At 41.9% G+C, this 22,234-nt stretch overlaps 1 protein-coding gene across 3 annotated transcripts in view; it reads left to right on the forward strand.

Annotated features, from left to right (window-relative positions):
- The window catches only part of RFTN1 (raftlin, lipid raft linker 1), a 204,628-nt gene that overhangs the window by 60,715 nt on the left and 121,679 nt on the right, over positions 1 to 22,234 (forward strand). For all 3 annotated transcript variants that reach the window (XM_027086561.1, XM_027086558.1, XM_027086560.1), the window contains exon 3: positions 17,649 to 17,835. In XM_027086561.1, the coding sequence (XP_026942362.1) occupies positions 17,649 to 17,835 (187 nt within the window). The remainder of the gene's footprint in view (positions 1 to 17,648; positions 17,836 to 22,234) is intronic.

Consider the following 22,234-nt stretch of genomic DNA (forward strand, 5'->3'; position numbering starts at 1 on the left):
CGTAAGCTGCACGGTGTGGCAAAAAAAACAAAACAAAACTTTATTGTCAAAAAAGTGTTAACCATCATGTGGCCATAAAGGGTTGCCACAAACCTTCAATTTGTCAAAAATGTAGTACCTGTGAAGGACAGTAAAATGAGGTATGCCCGTATGCATAACAGATAAAGGACTAGTACCCATCTTCGAGAAAAATCTTATGCAAATCAGTAAGAAAAAGATAAGCCGGGTTATGTGAAAATGGGCAGCAGGAATCTTAACTGAAGAGTATGACATATATAATTGTATATAAAAAGAGTCTCACCTCGTTACCAGTTATAGAAATTCAGAATAAAATAACAAAATCATTTTCCACCTACTGGATTCGTAATGTGGGGAAATAGGCATAGATTGGACTGTGAATTGGTCAGACCGTTTCGTAGGGCACTTCGGGAATTCCTATCAAATCTTGAGCCCGTAAAGATATATGAACATGGGCTTTTGGAAAAGCATTAACAGTAATGACACGAGGAGAACAGAGGTGAATGGGGAAACCTCGTTACAGTGGCACCTCCCGCTCCATACCAGGGGATGCTCAAACCAGGTATTGCTCAAACTCTTTGTAGAGGTCTGCCAAGGCACCTGGTGACCTCCTGGCCTTGACCTTTGTCTTCTGCCTGCCCCTCTGCACTGTGGGCAGGAGTCCAGGGACATGGAGAAGATCAGCAACATGTTATTTGCCTTTGCTCACCTGAATTACGTCAGTGCCCACTTTATAAACGTCTTTGAATATCACTGTGCAAATTTAAATTTTAATATTGGATTTGCTTTTAAACAGTTGCTTTACTTTCGTGTGCCATACCCTGAAATGAAGCAAGTTTGGTTTCTGATGGTGATTTATAATCACTAGGTAGCCCTTCCTATTCTTCTGGTTCCCGAATTGTAGATTTCCTGCCTGTGAACATGGTGCACACATCCATGCTGTACTTCTCTTTTCCATCGTGATTACACTGCCAAATTCATTGAAGAAATAAACGCTGCATTTCGAAGAAAGGCTTTGCTGTGATCAGCCTTTCAAGGAAAACACTGATCCAAGCAGCTGACTCTTGATGGAACGGAAACAAAACGCAGAACCTTGGAAGGAGCACCCTGGAGGCCACAGTTGTGCAGAAGCAAGGAGACGGTGCCCGTTGGTTTCTAGGAATCCTTTTGTTCTGAGCCTGCCACACCCGTTACAGTTCTGTGGTACAGTGAAAAGAGCATGATGTGTAGTCCAGGGGTCTTTCAGAGTCCTGATTCTGCTGCTAGGTGTGTGTCTATGGCCAGTTGTTTAATCCCAGGGGACATCAAGTTATGATCTGTAAAATGAGGGGACTGACTGGCTTGGGCAATTAGGGAGACTTCATAGTGTCAAGGTTAAAGGAATAGGCTCTGAATGCCTGGGTTTGAGTCTTAGGTCCACCACTTACCAGCTGTGCAACGTTGGGAAAGTTACTCAACCTCTCTGATCCAGAGTTTCCTCATTTTTAAAATGGAGATAATAATAATACATAGCTCAAGGGTGGTTTGATAATTAAATGAGGATGCATGTAAAGCAAATAAAACAATGTCTGGCATAAGATATATGTTCAATGGAAGTTAGCTATCATTGTTATCACTGTTGTTAGTATTACTTCTGAAATGCTTCTATCATTGTCACAACCATCATCATCGTCATCATCGTCTTTAAGGGCTCCTTTAGCTATAAAATCCTTGGAAACCATGGTTCTCAGGAAGGCAGGTTAGAAAGCACTAAAACACTAAGTGGAAAAGAATATGATAGCTGGGGAAGAACAGGCTGCAGGGTCGTCAGATGACAGCTGACTTGTCCCCAGCCTGACTTTAGCTACGTTTCTCCACTCACAGCTGTCTCTAAACTCCGGGATGGATGTTTCCTATTCCTTGTCTTACTGAAGGGCTTGGCAATGCTGGCCCCTCCCTCATTGTCACAGCTGAGACCAATATTGGTTAGGAAATCAAAAAAGTCGGTTTGTACAGAGAATCATTCATATATATATATATATATATATATATATATATATATATACACACACACACACATATATATGTGTGTGTATATATATATATGTAATATGCCTTAAACATTTAATTTAGCATCAAACACAAAAATGTACATTCATGTGCCTGTCTCTTAGATGTGGGGATGTGTTCTTTGACCATGTTTCTGATTAAAGATCTACATTATCTTTTTGTGTTAACCCTCAATATACCATCTAAACTTTTCAATTAAAATTTTTTTTAAGATAGAGGGAGACCTTCGATGCACACAAAGCAATCGGAGTATAACATTGTACAATTAAAAGTTACTTCTCCCTTCCTCTCTTATTATTTTCTCTCTCTCATCCACTTTGACAGCCATTTCTCTTAGTAGCTCTCTCTTATGGAATCCTAAGAAACAACTCTCATTCACTCTATTTCGGTTTGTGTAATGATTGATTAAATTTCCCCTTTATAGCCAGTATAGGTGGCATCGGCAGGCTTGGGACTGGGCCCAGCTGTTGCAGAGGAAGGTCGCAGGTGTATGGTACAGTCTGCCAGGCCGGGTGTCCTAGAAGGCAGGAGGGCTTTGGCTGACCCGGGGCCCTGGGTCAGAGGGTGATCGCTTATGAAGCTTTCTCTTGCTTCTTCTTCCCTCCTTCTTGGCTTCTCTCCCACGCTCTCCTGGTTTTCTCCCTACCTCTGTGGCTGCTCCTCTGCCCCCTTTGCAGATCTGTCCATCTTCGCTTGGCCACTGAATGTGGAGAGTTTGGCCGTCTCGGCTGTAGGCCAGCTGTTCCCTCTGCGTGGTCTCTCGTCACGAGAGCTTATCTGAGCCCAGGCCCTCAGTGAGCATTTATGCTTAGTAGATGATTCTTGGACTTGTATCCTCAACTCAGAGTTCACCTTCTTCTGAGCTGCAGACCTCATAGCCAGTGGCCTACTTACCGTTTCCTTTCAGATGCCACAGAGCTCATTGCAGCCACCATGACCAACACCCAGCAGTGCCTATCACCGCCATCCATTCAGTCCCTGCAGACTGGAGCTCCAGGAGCTGTGTTCGCCATTTCGCTCTCCCTCATCTCCCAGCCATTTCTTTGGTTTTGTTTTCTTACGGGGGGAAAAAAAGAAGAAAGAAAGAGACTTGAAAATAGGATCTCCTAAGAAGGGGAACAGATACTAGGTTAGTGTTTTTAGTGTTTGTTAATCCTGGGTTCAGAGTACCTGTCCTGTCTCAGGAGCAGTCAGAGGCAGATTGATGTCTACGTGGTGTTGTTTGATGAAACTAATTGCCTATGGAAGTCCCTGGATGCAGCAAAGGTATGAGAGACATTCATACCTGACCAGGCTGCTGGCGGACTTCAGGTCATACAGCTAGTGAGGGCTGGCACTGAGATTTCAACTCAGGTAACCCCTGAGCTATGTATTATTATTATCTCCATTTTAAAAATGAGGAACCTCTGCATCAGAGAGGTTCAGTAACTTTCCCAAGGTTGCACAGCTGGTAAGTGGTGGACCCAAGATTCAAACCCAGGCATTCAGAGCCTATGCCTTTAACCTCAACACTGTGAAATCTCTCTCATTACCTAAGCCAGTTACAGATCATAACATGATGTCCCCAGGGATTAAACGACTGGCTATGGACACAGAGCTAGCAGCAGAATCAGGACTCTAAAAGACTCCTGGACCCCAACCCAGCGCTCTTTCCACTACACCACAGAAGTGCAACCTTGGCCGCTACACCACCCATCTCTGCCTTAGCCAGCTTTGAGACATCACCAACTTTCTACCCTATAATTCAATTCCAGGTTTCTGTTCTCTGTTTGCATACGTTGTTTAGAATTAGGACAGACTGAACTGCAATGGTAACAAAGTAATAATAATACTCACTTCTTACTAATATGTGGGAATTGAGAATATCATGAAGCCTTCATCCTACCCGCAAAGGAACCAGGCAGGGAATCCCAGGAAGGGAGATGGCTCTGTTAACTAGAAACGTGACCACAGGGATGTTTATTAAGTGCATGAGGGAGAATTTGCATTTCTGGAATGTAACATAAATCATCCAGAAAATCCACTCCAAAGCACTTCCAAGGACTTAAAATAGACTGGCAGGTCTAGTGATATTTCTGATATGAGTAATCTCAGCCATGATGCTGGCTGGCTGGTGGTCTCTGCAGCTGTTTCCGGTTTTGCCAGCGCAGTGATTTGCAGGTGAGATGCTCAGTTTGAGATTCCCTGCATGGGAAGAGAGGTGAGATTCGGGAGGGTGTTTGGAGCTGCTGATGGAGTAGGGACAGAAAGAGGCTGCAAACCCACTTGCTCCAGAGCAGTGAACACTTTAGGAGCTGGTGGTGTGATTGTGATACTAGGAAGTCTCCAAGAGCAAATATTCAAGGGCTCAGGGACCAAAACATCGAACGCGAAGATTGTAGGAAGCTTTGCTTTTTTCCCTCCAATTTGGAGTAGTGACAATGAGTAAGAAGAAAAGATTTAATGTGCTTGAAGGCAGGTGACTCACTGATCCCACACTGTAAATATTCTGGCAGCTTTGCCCCGTTCCTTGGTGTTAACAGGTTTATTTTGGGAAGAGAAGCGACCTTACTGATGGCTGTGGCTAACGGATGCTTAGTAAGGAGTTAAATTGGCAGTTTAATAAAAGTAGAGCAGGGATCATGTTTTTTTGGACTGAAATAAGTTTAAAATAAATAAATAAATAAAATAATTAATTAATTTAAAATAAAAGGTTCTAGATCAAGCCTATCCAGTTGAAATATAATGTGAGCCATAGATCTAATTTAAAATAAAATTAGAGAAGGGATCATGTTTTTTGGACTGAAATTAGTTTAAAATAAAAAATTTAAGTAAGTAAATAAATAAATTTAAAACAAGAGTTTCTAGAACAGACCTTGTCCAATAGAAATATAACGTGAGGCATGAATCTAATTTAAAATATTCTAGTAGCCACATTAAAAAAATTCAAATAGGTAAATTAATTTTAACGATATATTTTATGTAACCCAGTATATTCAGAATACTATCATTTCAACATGTGATCTGTAAAACACTCTGAGATATTTCACATTCTTTTCTTTCTACGGAGTCTTTGAAATCTTGTGTGTTTTTCACACTTCCAGCGTATCTCAGTTCACACTAACTGCATTTCAAGTGGAAGAGAGGAAAGAACAAGGGAGGGAGGAACTGTTAGAGAAAACTTAAGATGCCTTATGAGCACATAGATCCCTATCAGATCCTCGCTGGCAATCTCCAAGGCGAAGCTTCCGGGTGATCCATTTCAGTATGTATCACTGGCCGAATCAGGGAAGTCCTTTTTACTGCCTGGGTAATATCCATCTTTCCCTTCTTGTACAAACTGTCATTGATAGATGGAATTTTTCTGGGTGTCAATACAAATTATTTTTTTTTACCATGTTTCCTCTCTGTTTTATTATTCTGAAGAATATCTGTTGCCCATTATTCTACTTAATCTCATTCTCAAGCTTTTCCGCTCTTCCAGTGAACTACATGAGAAAGCACCTGGGAGGGACTTATATTCATGCATAGACCCCAGACACCATCAGGGGCCCCCCTTTTAATAGTGGGAACCAAAATGTCTCTTAAAATCAGTCTCCCGAGGCGTCACAGACCCCCATATCTTATGTGGCAAAAAATAAACTGGAGAGTGCCGATGACAATTTTGCATGCAAATTATTTAGTAGAGCCCGTGTGTACGATTTTCTATTTCCATGCACCAATTTGGGAGTTTGCGCATGAATGTAGTCATTGTTCACGCAAAGCTGAAAATGCAGGTGCTTGAAGCCTTTTTTTAGAGCATGAGACCTGGCTGGTCCTGTCCTCATTTGAGTTCTGTTGAATCTTTTGTGATGTCATACACATAAGAATTTTATTTATTAACATGCATTTGCATATATGGAACTTTTGGTAAGTTCGTGAATGGTTTATTGACTGAGCCACAGAATACGTGGTATGTCTCCACTCCAGCAAGGAAAGGAGAATCCACTGATGTGCATTTGTTGGTGTGTCTGGGGATCGTGCCTTTGAACCTACGAGTGGGCTTCCTTTGTGGGTAGAAGTTGTACTAAGCCTGGAGAGAGTGGGATTTATTCTGTCATAAGCACTTAAAACTAGTCTTGTGCATGGTGAATTTTTATGCTTTCCAACAGTTTCCACAGTGTATTATTTTATCGTATTATATTCTGAAATAAAAAATACTCTCTTAAGTAAAGACTTTATTGACATACCAATGTAAAACTCTGTTATAGAGTGGAGACCCTTATGATAATGACTCAGGATAAAAAGCAGTAGTAATATTCTCTTGTGTCCTGTGTAAATGCCAAACTGAAGTGCACTTATGCCATTGGGGCACCAGACTTTGGGGGAAATTCCTTTTTTTTTTTCCATTTTATGCTGTTTGGGGTTAAGATGCATAATCTTTGTGCTGTCATTTGGCCGCCTCTGCAAAGTGAAATTTTTTACATTCTTCCTTCGCGTCTGTTGTCATATCAAATTTGATTTTTTTCCAGTGGCAGATTTTCACATTTGGGAATTATTATGACTCATAGCAGCTTTTTTTTTTCTCCTTGCTGCTCTTGTATCTCCTGCTCGTACCAGAGGGGAGAGAGGAAGGAAGGATGGAGGTGAGGTGTCCTTTCTCCTTGGGTGGCTGAGGTGAAGGGTTGGGTGGCAAGTGCAGGTGACACTGTTGGTTAAAAGAAGGTTTCCTGGAGGTGCCTGGTGGCGGTGGTTGCACAACAGTGTAAATGTACTTCAGGCCATTGAATTGTACACTTAACTGTGGTTAAAATGGTACATTTTTATGTATATTTTACCATGGTTAAGAAAAAAAGTTCATCACTGGGTGATGGTTTTCTAGGACTATTTATGGTTTCTTTCATCTTGGTATGGTGGCTAATTTACTTTGGAGCCCAGAGCGGGGACCTCAGAGTTAACTACCCCCCACACCCCGACCCTGAGTAACTGCAGGAGGCAGTTTGCATTGGCCTTTCTTTGATGGAAAAAGTACTGGTGCGGTCGTGTCGTGTGGCTGTACCAATCAATGGAGAATTGCTTCATTTAACGATGATTGTTAATGAGGTTTCTCCAGGCACTCTGGGTTGGCCAACTTGTTGGCGAATAAACCTGGCCTGGGCTCTGGCCTGGCAGAACTTGTTTATTGGGAAGGACAGAAAAAAAAATTAAATGAATAATTTGTATAATTAAAAATAGTGATAAATGTTACAACAAGTGATTGGTAAGTAATCGTAAGAGCAGTGCTGTCCAGTGGAAATATATGTGAGCCCCATATGTGAGTTTAAATTTTCCTGTAGCCACATTTAAAACAGGTAGAAATTCATTTTAGTATATTTTATTTAATCCTCAACTATCCCAAATGTTGTCATTTCAGTGTGTTACCAATATAACATAACTTCTTTACTTAGGTATTTTACATTCTTGTTTTCGTGCTAAGTCTTTGAAATCTCATGTACATTTTACACGTATGACACATTCAGTTTGGACTAGCCACATTTCCAGCGCTGAAGATTTTCAGTGCTGATTACTTTTATGCAAAGCCTTGAGACTTTATCATGGAAATCCATATAGGGTCTCATTTACATTCTAAATAGTTTCATTTCCATATTGTTTGTACATAGTCATTAGTGGCTGGTCTTTGATGCAATCAGTTTATTGTATTCTCAAAATCGAAAGAGAACTTCAGGAGTGTCAGCTATAGTGCTATCGTGCTCAGTTAGGAAAATGGCATAAAATACTGATAACTAGCTTCCCTTCTGACTCATGCTAAGCTCTTCTTGGATCTGGTGTGGATGAGTTTGGTTAGAAATTCTGAAGACTTGGTAATCCTTCATGTCGTCTCTTCTCTATAAAAAGTACTTTTAAGTGTGTGAAATATTTTATTAATACTCTGGGTTCAGTTTCTAGCTGGTTGCTTTTAATATCGGAATACTCCCACTGTGAGATCTAAGCAGTGCGGTGCCTGGTGTTTCTTGAAAAGCTTTCCTGATGAATCTTAGCCTGTGTCTTCTCTGACAAAATGGACTGGTGAGGCGGGATGAGCAATCATGCCATCTTCGGAGTTTGATCAATGGGTATCGTCAACAGGAATTATTCAGGCCCTCTCCTTACAAACACCTAGACATTGAATTTTTTATAATACAATTTTGTGTGTGTGTAATTCAATGACTGTGTGTGACTCTTTGGAATGACAAGCAAACCAATAACAACTTGACTCTCTGCTCCCCTTTACAACCCCCCTTTTTGTCACAGAGTCTGATAGTCTGATGTTTAACAAGCATCTGTGGACCAGTGGCCTGCATCTTAGGAACTCATTTGATGAGCATCTGTTGCTTTGTCAATTACTGCCTGATTGACCTGTAGGAGCCTAGGTTTATGGAAGCTTCAAAAAGTGCTTTACTTCTACTGAGATTTCCCTCTTGAGTTTATCCATGAATTAGTTAAGGTGTTAAGAATTGTGTTTTATGAAAGCAGATTGGTGGTTGCCAGGGGCTGGGGGAGAGAGGAATGGGGAATAACTGCTTAATGAATATGCAGTTTCCTCATTTTAGAACTAGACAGAGGTGATGGTTGTATAACATTGCAAATATATTAAATGCCACTGAATAGTTCACTTTTTTTTTTTTTTGCGGTACGCGGGCCTCTCACTGTTGTGGCCTCTCCCGTTGCGGAGCACAGGCTCCGGACGCGCAGGCTCAGCAGCCATGGCTCACGGGCCTAGCTGCTTCGCGGCATGTGGGATCCTCCCGGACCGGGGCACGATCCCATGTCCCCTGCATCGGCAGGCGGACTCTCAACCACTGTGCCACCAGGGAAGCCCAATAGTTCACTTTTAAATGACTGATTTTTTTGTTAGGTGAATTTCACTCCAATTAACAAAATATGAAAGAATAAATAGTGTTTTAATGGTGCGGTCTCCTGAGTCTGGATGTGTGTTTTTTTTTAAGTTTCAGAAACATGGGTTTATTTGATAACAAGATGACAGAAGTCTGAATTTGAAAATCCTAAAATGAAAGTTTTATGCCACAGATTTAGGATTAACACCGAAGACATGGGCTGCAAACCTTATTTAAAAAATCGAATTCCTGAGACTTCCCTGGCGGCCTAATGGTTAAGACTCCACATTTCCACTTCAGGGGCCGCAGGTTCGATCCCTGATCAGGGAACTAAGATCCCGTATGCCGTGTGGCGTGGCCAAAAAAAAAAAAAAAATTGAATTCCTATTTTTTACTTATACAGTGAAAAACCCCACATCGAAAAGTGATTGCTTTTAGCTTTTTGCTAAATTGGATCTACTGCAAAGTCCAGCCAGATTGTTGTTACAGAAATGGTGGCCTTCAAGGAAATTAGAGAAAAAAAGATTTGGTTGAACAGTGTCATTATCAGCTTCACCTGAGAAGGAAATGACCCGGGGGAGATAGTGTCTCTCTGTCCTGTTGGGCTCCCTGGTATTGACAGATCCATTAGTGGTTGTAATTAGAAAAGCAAAGTTGGACTTTGAATAATTAGGTTAAAGTCACAAATGTGCTGGGCAAAATCATAGGAACTGTTGAGGGTCAGCGTGTGTTGCCTGCTGTAGAGACTTGAGTGAGATGTGAGGTCATCGTGCACAGTGCTTTCTTTCTTGTGTTGGAAGCTGGTACTTTCCCTATAATGAAGTTTGAAGTAGCAGAAACATTGCTTTGGCTCTTCTGCAGATGTCTGAAGGGCTTCGTTTCCAGGGAATAAACAGGGCTGCAGAATGTTTCTGCTAAACAAACATAGTCATAGCAAAAACACAATCTCCTTTATCCCAGGAGTGTTAAGAAATATGTGGTTTTGTGGATTATGCTTTTTCCCCTGTTTTCCTTCCTTTCTTTTTAAACTCCTGGAATAATGGTTTATTTATTTATATGGAGTTATTTTCTGAAAGAAAAAAAACCCCACTTATTGCAAAACAAAACCTTTGGACTCTCATGTTACCCAAAATACCTTTCTAGCAGTACTTTCTGTGTTTTTGTTTTTTGTTTTGCGGTATGCGGGCCTCTCACTGTCGTGGCCTCTCCCGCTGTGGAGCACAGGCTCCGGACGTGCAGGCCCAGCGGCCATGGCTCACGGGCCCAGCTGCTCCGCCGCATGTGGGATCCTCCCGGACTGGGGCACGAACCCGTGTCCCCTGCATCGGCAGGTGGACTCCCAACCACTGAGCCACCAGGGAAGCCCACTTTCTGTGTTTTGATTTTTTAAAAAGCCTCTTATTGGTAATTGAATGAGGGAAAAAAGATTTCCAAGGGACTTGAAATATAGTTATGTGGTTCTAACCTCTTTGTTCATGTCTACATTAGTATAGAAGAGGGAGGGATTTGGGATTAACATATACACACTACTATCTATAAAATAGATAACCAACAAGGACCTACTGTATGGCACAGGGAACTATACTTAATATTTTGTAATAACCTATAAGGGAAAAGAATCTGAAAAAGAATATATATATATGTATGTATGTATAACTGCATCACTTTGCTGTACACCTGAAACTAACACAACATTGTAAATCAACTGACTTCAGTTTTAAAAGAATGTGATATATAGATACAATGCAATATTATTCAGCCTTAAAAAAGAAAGAAATCCTGACGCATGCTGCAACATAGATGAACTTTGAAGAAATTATGCTAAGTGAAATAAACCAGTCACAAAAGGACAAATATATGATTTCCCTGGTATGAGGTACCTCCAGTAGTCAAATTCATAGAGACAGAAAGTAGAAAGGAAATAGAGGTGTGTGTCAGATACCTGCGGACATGTCCTTGAAGACTTGGCTAAGTCGTGATGATGTGGGAATGAGCACACTGGTAAGCTGGTCATTGCCAGACTGGCAGTCACACCATCCCTTGGCAGTGCCACCATCAGGGATGGGAAGGGTGTGGGGCATCCATCCTCCCACGTTTATCAAATGCCCCAGCCAGACACTGTGACCTACCGGGTCTTGGCTTTGGGCCACATGGGGTTGAAAATAAAATAGGACTTACTTGCCAAATCTAAAGATCAGGAGAGTTTCTCTGAGGATCAAGATTTCTGACTTCTTGAAGGTAAGAATTATACGTTCTGGCACCAATGGTGCCCATTGGCAGTAACCAGGGCACCCACGTGCCCATTGGCAGTAACCAGGCTAGAAGGACAAGATGCCACCCCTTTCGGGAGGTGGGCCCTCCGTGTTCACTGCTCATCCCCTGGCTCTGTCTCTTGCTTACTTTATCCATCTGGGCCCTGGGGCCCCAGTTCCTGGCCTTGGGATCTGTCCCAGACCTGCTTACAGGTCATAGGATGAGACCCAGCCCCTGCCAGGCTGGAGAACTGGGCTTTGCACAGCAGCAGCATGAGTGCCCGTATGCGAAGAAGACAGCTCCCCGGGCGGGAGCACGGGGATGTCCAGCCTGGACCCCGGCTTGCAGACTGATTGCTGTTAACCAAGTGTATGGAACAAGCAGTTTAGAAAGTGGAGAGAAAAGTGTGACCTTCAAATGGGTGTTGGGCCCTAATGATGACACTTCCTCAGACTGGAGGGTGACACTGGCCAAGACAGCCCCATCCGTGCCCTCATCTTCAGCGGTGACTTTTATCCTGCTGCACCAACAGCAGATTCTTTTCCTGCTTCCGTTTCCATCTCTCTACCCACCCGAACATGTGGTTGTGCCTTTTTCTCATTTTGGCTCTGGTTTGGGAGGACTCTTTCAGTTCACGTTGGAAACATTTATTGTATTCTCTTCCAATGTCACTTTGTAGTTAGAGACTTGTACCTTAGTCTCCAAATGGAAAATGATAACGTCATTGCATTTGAAAGTTGGAAGCTCCTTTTGGAATTGCCTGTCCAGGGTCTTCATTTTAAAAATGAGGGACCCAAGAGATGGGGTGGGAATTATGTGACTTGCCCAAGATTATGTAATTTGTAAACGAAATCAGGCAAATATTACAAAACAAAAATAGTGGAGAGGTCATTCTGATGGGTGGGGTGAGAAATAGACCAAGAGCCCACGATTGGTATGTTCATCCAAACAGATAAGTCATTCCCTTGTTTGTGTTCCTAGTAGTAATACTGGGGGATTGGTCGCTTTGCAAGAACCAGGGTTTCTTTTTAATGTTAAGGTTCAAAAAGAAACGTGAAATTAGGCCTTTAATCGTGTTTACAGTTGGCGCTGTTTTTTTTTTTTTATTATAGGATAGTTGAGATTCGTTTTTATTTGTTTTTTAACCAATGAAGCTCAACTTTGATAGCATGCATACTAAAAATTAAAGCTATAAAATTGCTGAGTTTTGACAGGAGATACATCTTTAGATTTCAAGATAAAAATTTTAAAGGTATTCTGTTTCATTCAGGAAGCATTTAGCTATAAAGTGGTTGATTAATATTTTTAGTGCACTGATTTGGAGCGTGGAGGTGAAGGGCTGTGGACGGGGATGGGGAGGGTTTAATGTCCCAGCACCGAATTGTCATCAACGGCTGCAGCGGACCAGTCTGTCCGCCACTCCCAGCACCACTGAACTCCGCTGTTGGGGAGCTTCATCGATTACACACGCCTCCTTACACATGTAAGGATCCCGTGTGATCCTCACAACCACTCTCTGATGGAAGACAGGCCCACGTTGTCATCTCCGTTTTATACGCGGAAACTGACCGTTCACAGGCCCAGGATCGATGCCAGGGAGGAGCACAGAGCTGATCCTAGAATCCCAAGTCTTCTAAACACATTAATTGCTTTTATTCATTTTTTAAATTATAGGATCATGCATAAGAGGAAAGAAACATACAAATTATCAAAATCTTGGCACAGGTTTATTTTACCGTAGCAGAAAGAGTCTGAAATACTGGAAACATTTACAAAATACCGACCCGTAGAGACTGACTTTGAGGTCACAGATGCTCTTTATGTACAGTTTTATCAAAGAAGAGGGGATCTTTGTGCCGCGTGGTATTTTTAGGTCTGATGGATATTATAAAATTACCCTCCAGAAGGGCTTACACTCCTACCAAAAGTTCATGCAGTTTTTTAAATAAAACAACAGCGTCTGTGACACACACGCTTCTGTTGCTTCGTCATCTCCTGACAGCGCAGGAGACCTGCCCCTGGTTCCCCTGGAGCAGCCTACATACAGGCCCACTCCTGTCATTCGCAGGGCCCCGGACAAGAGGGCAAGAGATGTTGGGATGGGCCGGCACTGGGGTGAGGCAAGTGAGGCAACGTCTTTTAAAAAGAGGAGATCAGTAACAGGGCTGTGCCAAGCTTGAGGCAAAAGAAAAATCAATAATACAGATGCTGTCCTTAGTAAAATTTTTGATAGTTTGTTCATTATGGACTTTCGGCATTCATGTTCACTTTTTAACCTATTTCATTTAATGTTGATTCGTACTGGTTACTGAGTTTTTGATGCTCCTTAAATGTTGCCCCCGCAGCAGTGTCTCCCCACTCGCCTCTCCCTAGTCTCTGTGCCGCCTTGGGCCTGGGGGGTGCACACAGACTGGGGGAGAAGCCTGTGCAGACCCCCGCAGTGGGCCTGAGGCTGCCATGGCAGGGACGGTCAAGGTCCTGGCTGTGTGGAGTTGGGGTGCAGGTCACAGGTGGGTGTGTGGCCTTAGATCCTCTAGAGGAAACCCTCTAGAAGGTAGTTCTCAGCCTCTTATCTCCTCGAGGGCTCGTGAAGCCATAGATGGCTCTGATTCCGATTCAGTAGGTCTGGGGTGGCGCCCAAGGGTCTCCATTTCCGAGGATTTTGGGTGTTGCCTCTGCTGCTGGACGGTGGGGCAGGCTTGGAGAGGCTGCGCCTCTGGCCCACCGGGTTGCTGTGCCTAGGAGTGTGGACGGGCTCAGCGATCTCTCCAGACTTACCTTCAAGATTTTTTTCTATCTGGCGGCATATGTAGGACGTACTCTTCAAGGCAAAGATTGCATGCTCTCTAGCTTTCCTGACCAGCTTTATCTCTGTCACTGTTATTCATGGCGATTTCTCCAGGATGCTGGACACTTGCTTTAGAATGAATCATTGCTGTAGATTTTTCTTCCTTGTAAATCTCTTACCTGATGTATGGAAGTGAGGGCTACAGTGGCTGATGTTAAGAGTATTCTTAAGTACCCCTAGATTTTGTTTTTAAGTTTGTTTTAAAGTAACACAGTGTTTTTAAAAATACATTAAAATTTTAAATATTTTTCACATGTAAAGAAGAAAATTAAAATGTCTCATGAACCCTCCACTCAAATGATTGCTGTATTGACGGTAATAGTATTGAAAGTACAAAATAAAAGTAAAAACTACCTTCTCATCCTCACCTCTCTACTCCAGTCTCTCCAATATTGATGTTTTTGTTATTTCTTCCAGAAAAAAATTTTATTCATGTCTATCTATCCTTCGAATTTTTTTATACTAAAGTATCCTACGATAAACACCGTTAGACACCTTGTCTCTTAACTTAGTCATGGGTCTTGGGCACATTTTCATCCTCATGTAACACATATTAATGGTTCAGAGGATTCATCACTGGGGTGTCCCAATGTTGAGCTAGCCCTCCAAAGAAGAACTCCTTGGTTCTAGGTTTTTGCTGTTGTGATGACCCTGTAGTGAATAACTTTGCCCATATATCTTGAGAAGCATTTAGGAGTCCAGCCACAGGCATAAAACTCAGCGGCAAGGTTGCTGGACAAAGTGCAAATGCACTTTTAGGATTGAGGGAAACTACCACACGGCCCTCCAGAAAGGTTCACCACTGTCAGCCGCCATGAGCATGACTGTTTCTCCAACATTCTTGCCCACAATGGAGATCACAGAAGTAAAAGGAGAAAAAAAACAATTCAAATAGCAATAAAATATAAAATAACTAGGAATAAACTTCACAAGTGTGCAGTATCTATGTGAAGAAAATTTTAATATGCACCCAAGGGACCCCTAAAGAGTCTTGAATAAACAAAAATCATGCAATGTTCTTGGATGGAAACTTGCAGCGTGATGAAAATATCCATTCTCGGGAGGTTGGTGTTGTTAACTTTCTGTAAAATATTTTTTGGCTTCAATTTCCAATTCCTGTGGATTAAAAATATAATCAAATAGTGTGAGGGGGAGCAATAAATTAGGAGTTTGGGATTAACATATCCACACTACTATATATAAAATAGATAACCAACAAGGACCTACTGTACAGCACAGGGAACTATATTCAATATCTTGTAATAACCTATAATGGAAACGAATCTGAAGAAAAACAGACATATATAAATATGTATAACTGAATCACTTTGCTGTACACCTGAAACTAACACAACATCGTAAATTAACTATACTTCAATTTAAAAAATGGTTAAAAAGAAAAAAAATCCATTCTCTCTCACCAGCTGTAATTTGACATTGATCCAATAAAAGTATCAACAAGATGTTTTTTTTTTGAGGGACAATTTGATGACCTGATTTTAAAGACCATTTGGAAAAACAAATAATTGAGAAGAAACAGAAAGATTCAGAAAATAAACAGAAAGATAGGAAGATTCAGGAAATAACCTGACCAGATTTTAAAACATAATATGAAACTAAAATTGTTAGAATAGTTTAATAGATCATAGTCATAGACTTAAATATACTTAAGAATATAATATATGATAAAGGTGACATCTCAAATCAATGCGGAAAAATGGATAAACTGGGGGTAGGTGGGAAAAGTTGAATTCATATTGCATAAATTCCAAATGGAGCAAACATTTACATGCAAAAACTGAAATATTACTACAGGAAATCACAAGAGAATTGTTTTATATTCCGGGTCTCTCTGCTATGACATAAAACTCAGAAGCCATTGAAGGCAAGATTGATAAATTCAACTTTATTAAAAAAAATTCTTCATGGCAAAACCCGTGTCATGCAAAGTCAAAAGACAATAATTTGGGAAAGATATTTGCAACTGTTATTACAAATAAGAAATGAATTTCCTAATATATAAAGAGCTTTTATGAATCAATAGACAAAAGACCAATAACCCAGTAGGAAACTAGGCAAAGATTTTGAACAGTTAACAGAAAAGGCAACATAAATAGCATTTAAACATGAGATGTTTAATAAGAAAAAGTACAAATTACATAATGAGAAGTATAAATTACCACCTCACAGGGATCATATTTTTTGTTGTGAGATTAGCCAGGGCGTGGGAAAAGAAATAACCTTTGTACCTCACTGATAAAGGAAAGCCCTTACTGCACTGTGGAGGAGATTTGGCAGTCTCTAAAAAAATTACAATGCATTTATCTTGAGCCCAGCAATTCCACACCTAGGAATTAACTTTTTTAGGTATACCGTACATGAATGCATGTGAAATCATGTAGGAGTGATGTTTTTCATTGCAGTATTACTTATGAAAGCAAAAGTTTGGATAATCTGTGGTACCTCACACAGTGGAACACTTGTGCAGCTGTAAAAAGAATGAGGAAGAGCTCTGTGTACTGCCATGGAATGATCTCCAAGAAAAGGATACTGTTCATTGATAAAAATGGATAAAAAGCTGGGTTGTAACATTATCCTACCATTTGTGTAAAAAAAGTGAGATAGATATATAAACTTATTTGTGCACAGATTCAGCGATTATTAACATATATACAAAAGAAAATGGATAATACTGGTTGCCTCTAGGGAAAGAGCCTGAGGGGCGGGGGATTGGGCTGGAAGACTTGTCACTTGAATCTGTTGACTTCTGATATCTTGTCTGCCCTTCTCAAAAAGGTTTTTTTAAACCCCGATTTTAAAATAATTCAATAGGGAGAAAACATTTGTTTTGTTTTGCATAGTTCTAATGTTGAGTTAATTTGAGTGTCCTTTCAAGTATTGATTACCCTTTTATGCTTTTCAGGAAATTGCCTGTTCGTATATTCTGCCCATTTTTCTTGTTTTTGTTCTTGCTTCTGTTTTTTGCCTGTTAAGGAAATTACCCTTTTGTCTTAAGTGGCACAGAAATGTTGTTCCAGTCTGTCTTTGGACTTTGTTTTGCTGCTGCTTTTTGCCACCCGGCAGTTTTACGTTTGTGTGCAGTTGTCATCGTCTTGTGATCCTCCTTCTTCATTTCTTTCTTTTTTATTTTCTGAGGGGGTGGAAGTGACTTTTCCAGTGTGATCTCTGAGAAACTTGCTCTAATTTTTTTTTTTTTTTTTTTTTTTTGCGGTACGCGGGCCTCTCGCTGTTGTGGCCTCTCCCGTTGTGGAGCACAGGCTCCGGACGCGCAGGCTCAGTGGCCATGGCTCACGGGCCCAGCCGCTCCGCGGCATGTGGGATCCTCCCGGACCGGGGCATGAACCCAAGTCCTCTGCATCGGCAGGCGGACTTTCAACCACTGCGCCAACCAGGGAAGCCCTGGCTCTAATTTTAAGCCATCCAGTCACCAGTACTTACAGATGAGTTGGAAATTAACCAGCAGTTTTGTAGGTCCCCTTGAAGACAGTAGTTAAGATGGGAATAGACTCATGTGACTGAGAGGCGACCTGGAGATTTTCTGCTGAGCTGAGGGGAGAGGGATGTGGATGCGTGGGGTGGCCGGTCTGGGTGGGTCTCTGATGAGCCTCCCCTCTCTCCACTCCCAGCCGAGCTCCCACGGGCCTCGGCCGTGAGGCTGACCTCCCTCCGTGACCTGCCCGCCCAGCTGCTGGAGCTGTACCAGCAGGGCTTCTCGCTGGTGGCCCTGCACCCCTTCGTGCAGCCAACCCATGAGCGGGAGAAGACGCCCCTCGAGAACATCTTCAGGGCCATCCTGATCAAGAAAGCCGACAGGTAAGGCCTCTGAGGGTGGGCGGTTACCTTAGCATCATGAGGTGCCTCATGTGTGTTGAATGAAGAAGGGAGGGGAAAGGAATAGGGTTTGTGGATGTGTGTGTGTGGAGTTTGCATCTGTTCCCAGGGCCTCTGCCCTCTGACAGGTAAGGCCAAACATTAGACAACTAAAGAGTTTCATAGCGTCTTGCAACTGTCCACACCAGACGGCATAAGTAGAGAATCCACGTTACATCCTTTCCTCCTTCAGTTTACTGCATTACACTCAGCTAGAAAACTGTCTCCTTGAGGAGCTGTACTCCCAGAAGAGAGCAGCTAGTGAAAGTATACTACTATTAATCTGCAAAGCATGGCTGGAAAACACACTAATTTTGGTTAGAGGCTGTATACAAACTTCATATCTTCCCCCAAACTCCAGAAATACTTGAATATTTTGAACCCATCATACTTTCTGTCAATCACTTGGGAGGAAAAACAAAATTCACTTGAATCAAGTCCTGTAATTGATTTGGTCTTGATTTTGATTTTCAAGGCTTGGATGATGTTTTTCAATGTGGCTTTCCCAAGAATGCTTACTCTTATATTTTTATTGGGTCTAATTAGGAAAAGAGAGGTAGAGATTGGTTTTTCGAAAAGAGCAATATTAATTTTAAATGCTTTTTAAAAAAATGATGAAGGGGCGCAGAGGGATAAACTAGGACCTTGGGATTAACATATACATACTACTATATATCAGTATAATATGGATAACCAACAAGGACCTACTTACCGTATAGCACAGGGAACTAAATATTTTGTAATAACCTATATGGGAAAAGAATCTGTAAGAGAATATATATATATATATATATATGTGTATGTATATAAATCTGAATCACTTTGCTGTACACCTGAAACTAATACAACATTGTAAATCAACTATACAATAAAAATAAATGAATGAATGAATAAATAAATAAAAACAATGAAGGTGGGATAGAAAGCACATTATGTTTCTGCTGCTCTTGTAAAAATAAAAATTGAAAGCCTGGCAAAGGAAATCAGATCTGTCTTTTGGCCAGTTATCGTGGGAGAAATGACAACATGTGCTGTATTTTAAAAAGAGAGTAGAGGGGCTTCCCTGGTGGCACAGTGGTTGAGAGTCCGCCTGCCGATGCAGTGGACACGGGTTCGTGCCCTGGTCCAGGAAGATCCCACATGCCGCGGAGCGGCTGGGCCCGTGAGACATGGCCGCTGAGCCTGCGCGTCTGGAGCCTGTGCTCCGCAACGGGAGAGGCCACAACAGTGAGAGGCCCGCGTACCGCAAAAAAAAAAAAAAAAAAAAAAAAAAAAGAAGGAAGCATGGAGGGTTTTCAAGAAAGGGAAGATGCCATTGTCCTTGAGTTTGAGTTCACTCTATCCAGAGTGTCTGGACCACCTGCCTGGATGACTTTAATGAACATTCCAGCTCCTTAATAAGCAGATATAGAGGAAGAATTGCTTGGATAACTTGGTGCCAGGTCTTTGAAACTGGCCCCCACCCTTTTAAAGGAAGTTGCAAAAGCTTGGTAATTTGCCAAGTATGGTAATGAGAATGGTAATTTGCCATTCTCGTGACAAAAATGACCAACAGAATTTCCCCCACTTCTGTTTAGTATTGCATTATACAATTTTAAAGTTCAGGCATTTTCTCCCCTAGCAAATACAATAACTGTATGTTTTTGCATCATGAGGAAAAGACCCCATGCTATGAAAAATAAACAAACAAAACCCAGCAGAACATTTTCTGTATCAGTAGGGAGTTGTGTGTTTGTTTTTTTTTTAAGTATTGATTTTAATCTAATGTTCATAAGGCAGCCTTTAGAAGCTCACTACCTGGTCTTTTAATTTATTTTTGGCTGCGTTGGGTCTTCGTTGCCACACGCAGGCTTTCTCTAGTTGCAGCGAGCGGGGACTACTCTTCGTTGTGGTGCACGGGCTTCCCATTGCAGTGGCTTCTCTTTGTTGCGGAGCACCGGCTCTACGCACCCGGGCTTCAGGAGTTGTGGATCGTGGGCTCTAGAGCGCAGGCTCAGTAGTTGTGGCGCACAGGCTTAGTTGCTCCACGGCATGTGGGATCCTCCTGGACCAGGGCTTGAACCCATGTCCCCTGCATTGGCAGGTGAATTCTTAACCACTGCACCACCAGGGAAGTCCAGTAGGGTTTAAGTAGTAAAAAATGAAACAAAGGAAATCTTGTGTGATTAATTTTTAATATGAGCAGTTGATGGTATTTTTCACCAAGTCTGCCAAAGTTCTGACAGCTATAGATGCTGATAAATGAAATGATTAGCTCTCAAAGAGGAGGTAAATGCCTTGGTTAATATTGTCCAAGTAGACAATATTGAAAGACCTGTACATAAACTGTTTAGATTACTATCAGTTTAAATCAAGTTCATTAGCAATAATCATCATGGAATGACTACTTGAAACTTGGATATCAACCTTAATGTGTTTGAAAGGTGAACGTAAAGTTTGTAGCAAATAATTAGCCTTTGGGGTCTGCAGTAAGAGCAGAAAAAAAAAACCCAGAACCATACAAGCTTGCATTCACTCACTGACTCATTGAGTCATTTGCAGACATTAAGCTTGTGCTCTTCGTTAAGTATCGTGCTAGGGACTCTACTTGGTGGGAAGGGAGAGGGTGCAGGTGCAAGATTCAACTGCCCGTGGAACCTGCCTTCCAGGTACCTGCAGTTTACCTGAGAAAATAAGACATCCCTCACACCATGGGAGTTTGGAAAAAGGAGAAGTCACCTCCTGCTGGAAAGAAAAACTAGGGAAATGTTTCAGGAGGAAACATTTCTTTCGGCTAGGCGTAGGAGTAACATGTCTGAAGTGAGAAGAGTTTATTCAAGTCTCACAATGAAATGTTTTCTAGTGAATTTTGAGTAATTTGAGAGCATCATGGACAGTCTAACTGTATCATCAGTTATTCCCAAAGCACAGTGCAGTAATGTTTCTCTGAGGCCTCTGCCAGTTTGATAAATTTCACGTCAATCCATGAAAAATTGCCTGATCCTTTCTTCTGAAAATTTTGATAACTGCCATTCCATTTTAAGATGGCAGGCCAAACCACACATCTGAGTCAGTTTTTCTTGATCCTAAGTGTGTTCAGTTGAGTCAGTCAGTGGCTTTGAAAACTGACTCAAGAATGAATAGCCGAATATGAGATATTTGGTAAGTAAAAGGGCGATTGTACTTCCTTCTCTCAGGTCTTTCTTAGGAACACAGAGTGATTTGCAACAGACAATGTAGTTGCATTCACCCTGATTTCTAAGTACATTTAAGTTGTGCTTCATTTTCTTCGGGCAGTTTTCCTTAGAACGAGTTGCCAAAGATCTTAAAACTTGATGGCTAAGAGAAGTCAGTTATTAAAATGTCACTCTGATGTTTCATGAGTGTGGATTTAATTCTAGGTCGCTTTATGGTTGTAGCCGTAAGTACAGAAATGCATTGTGCTGCTCTATTTTTCAGCTGTTACAAACTGTCGTTTTTCACACACAGAGCTAGTTCAGGGTGTCATTGATGTGTTTTTTCATCACTAATGGGTTGAAGCCATTTGGGTCCAGGTCCTCTGGAATAATGCCTTATATGGAACAGGGAACCAGGACATTTGTGCCCTCTGTCGACATTCATCAGGTGCCTTTTGGCTTAGGGTCAGGGAGTGGGGCACACAGAGGACCTGCAGCTAATGCAGGGGGTGGGATTCTGAAACCCTGGTGGAGGGTGAAAAACGCGTATAATCAAAGCTGCCCTTGAAAATCTCTTTAATTGCCCGTGAAATGTAATCCTGTAGCATCTCTCTACCCTATGATGCAGGCTTTCCTTCAGGACTAGATCAGATTGGTGTTTCCAACAATGAGCCCCGTGGGGAATAAGTCGGTTTGGGTTTAGAGTGAGTGTTCATTGGAATCACACCTAGGGTGGTGAGATGCTTGCATCCAGAGAGGCGTCTGTGGGAACTAAGATAGAGAGAAGAGGATCTCCCCCCTCCCCCCACCCCGCCCGCCGCTGTCTCACATCCATTCTGGAACACATCTGCCTGAGACTAGAATAACTAACACCGTTTTAAGTGGTAAACGTTTCCGCCCTTTCAGTTAGATTTTTCTAAGGTAAATGAGCAAAGACCACTTAAAGAGCTCCCAGCTCTCAGGAAACTTATCTGCTAGGAAGATGTAAAGTCTGTATGCAAATTATGTGAATGCCCAGCTTCATCTATGGGTCTTGGTTTTTGTCTCTCACCTGGAATGTGTTAATGGGGGCTTCAGAAAAGGAGGCTCTGTGACTCTCATGTGCTCTGGGTCTGGACTGATGGGTAGATTTGAACAGGGGCACCAGGGGTGGGAAGGGCCTCCCAGGCAGGGGGACCAGCCCAGGG

The sequence above is a fragment of the Aethalodelphis obliquidens genome, unplaced genomic scaffold (genome assembly GCF_003676395.1).
Source record: "Aethalodelphis obliquidens isolate GAN/ISIS:26980383/991018 unplaced genomic scaffold, ASM367639v1 scaffold56, whole genome shotgun sequence".
NCBI classification, from domain to species: domain Eukaryota; kingdom Metazoa; phylum Chordata; class Mammalia; order Artiodactyla; family Delphinidae; genus Aethalodelphis; species Aethalodelphis obliquidens.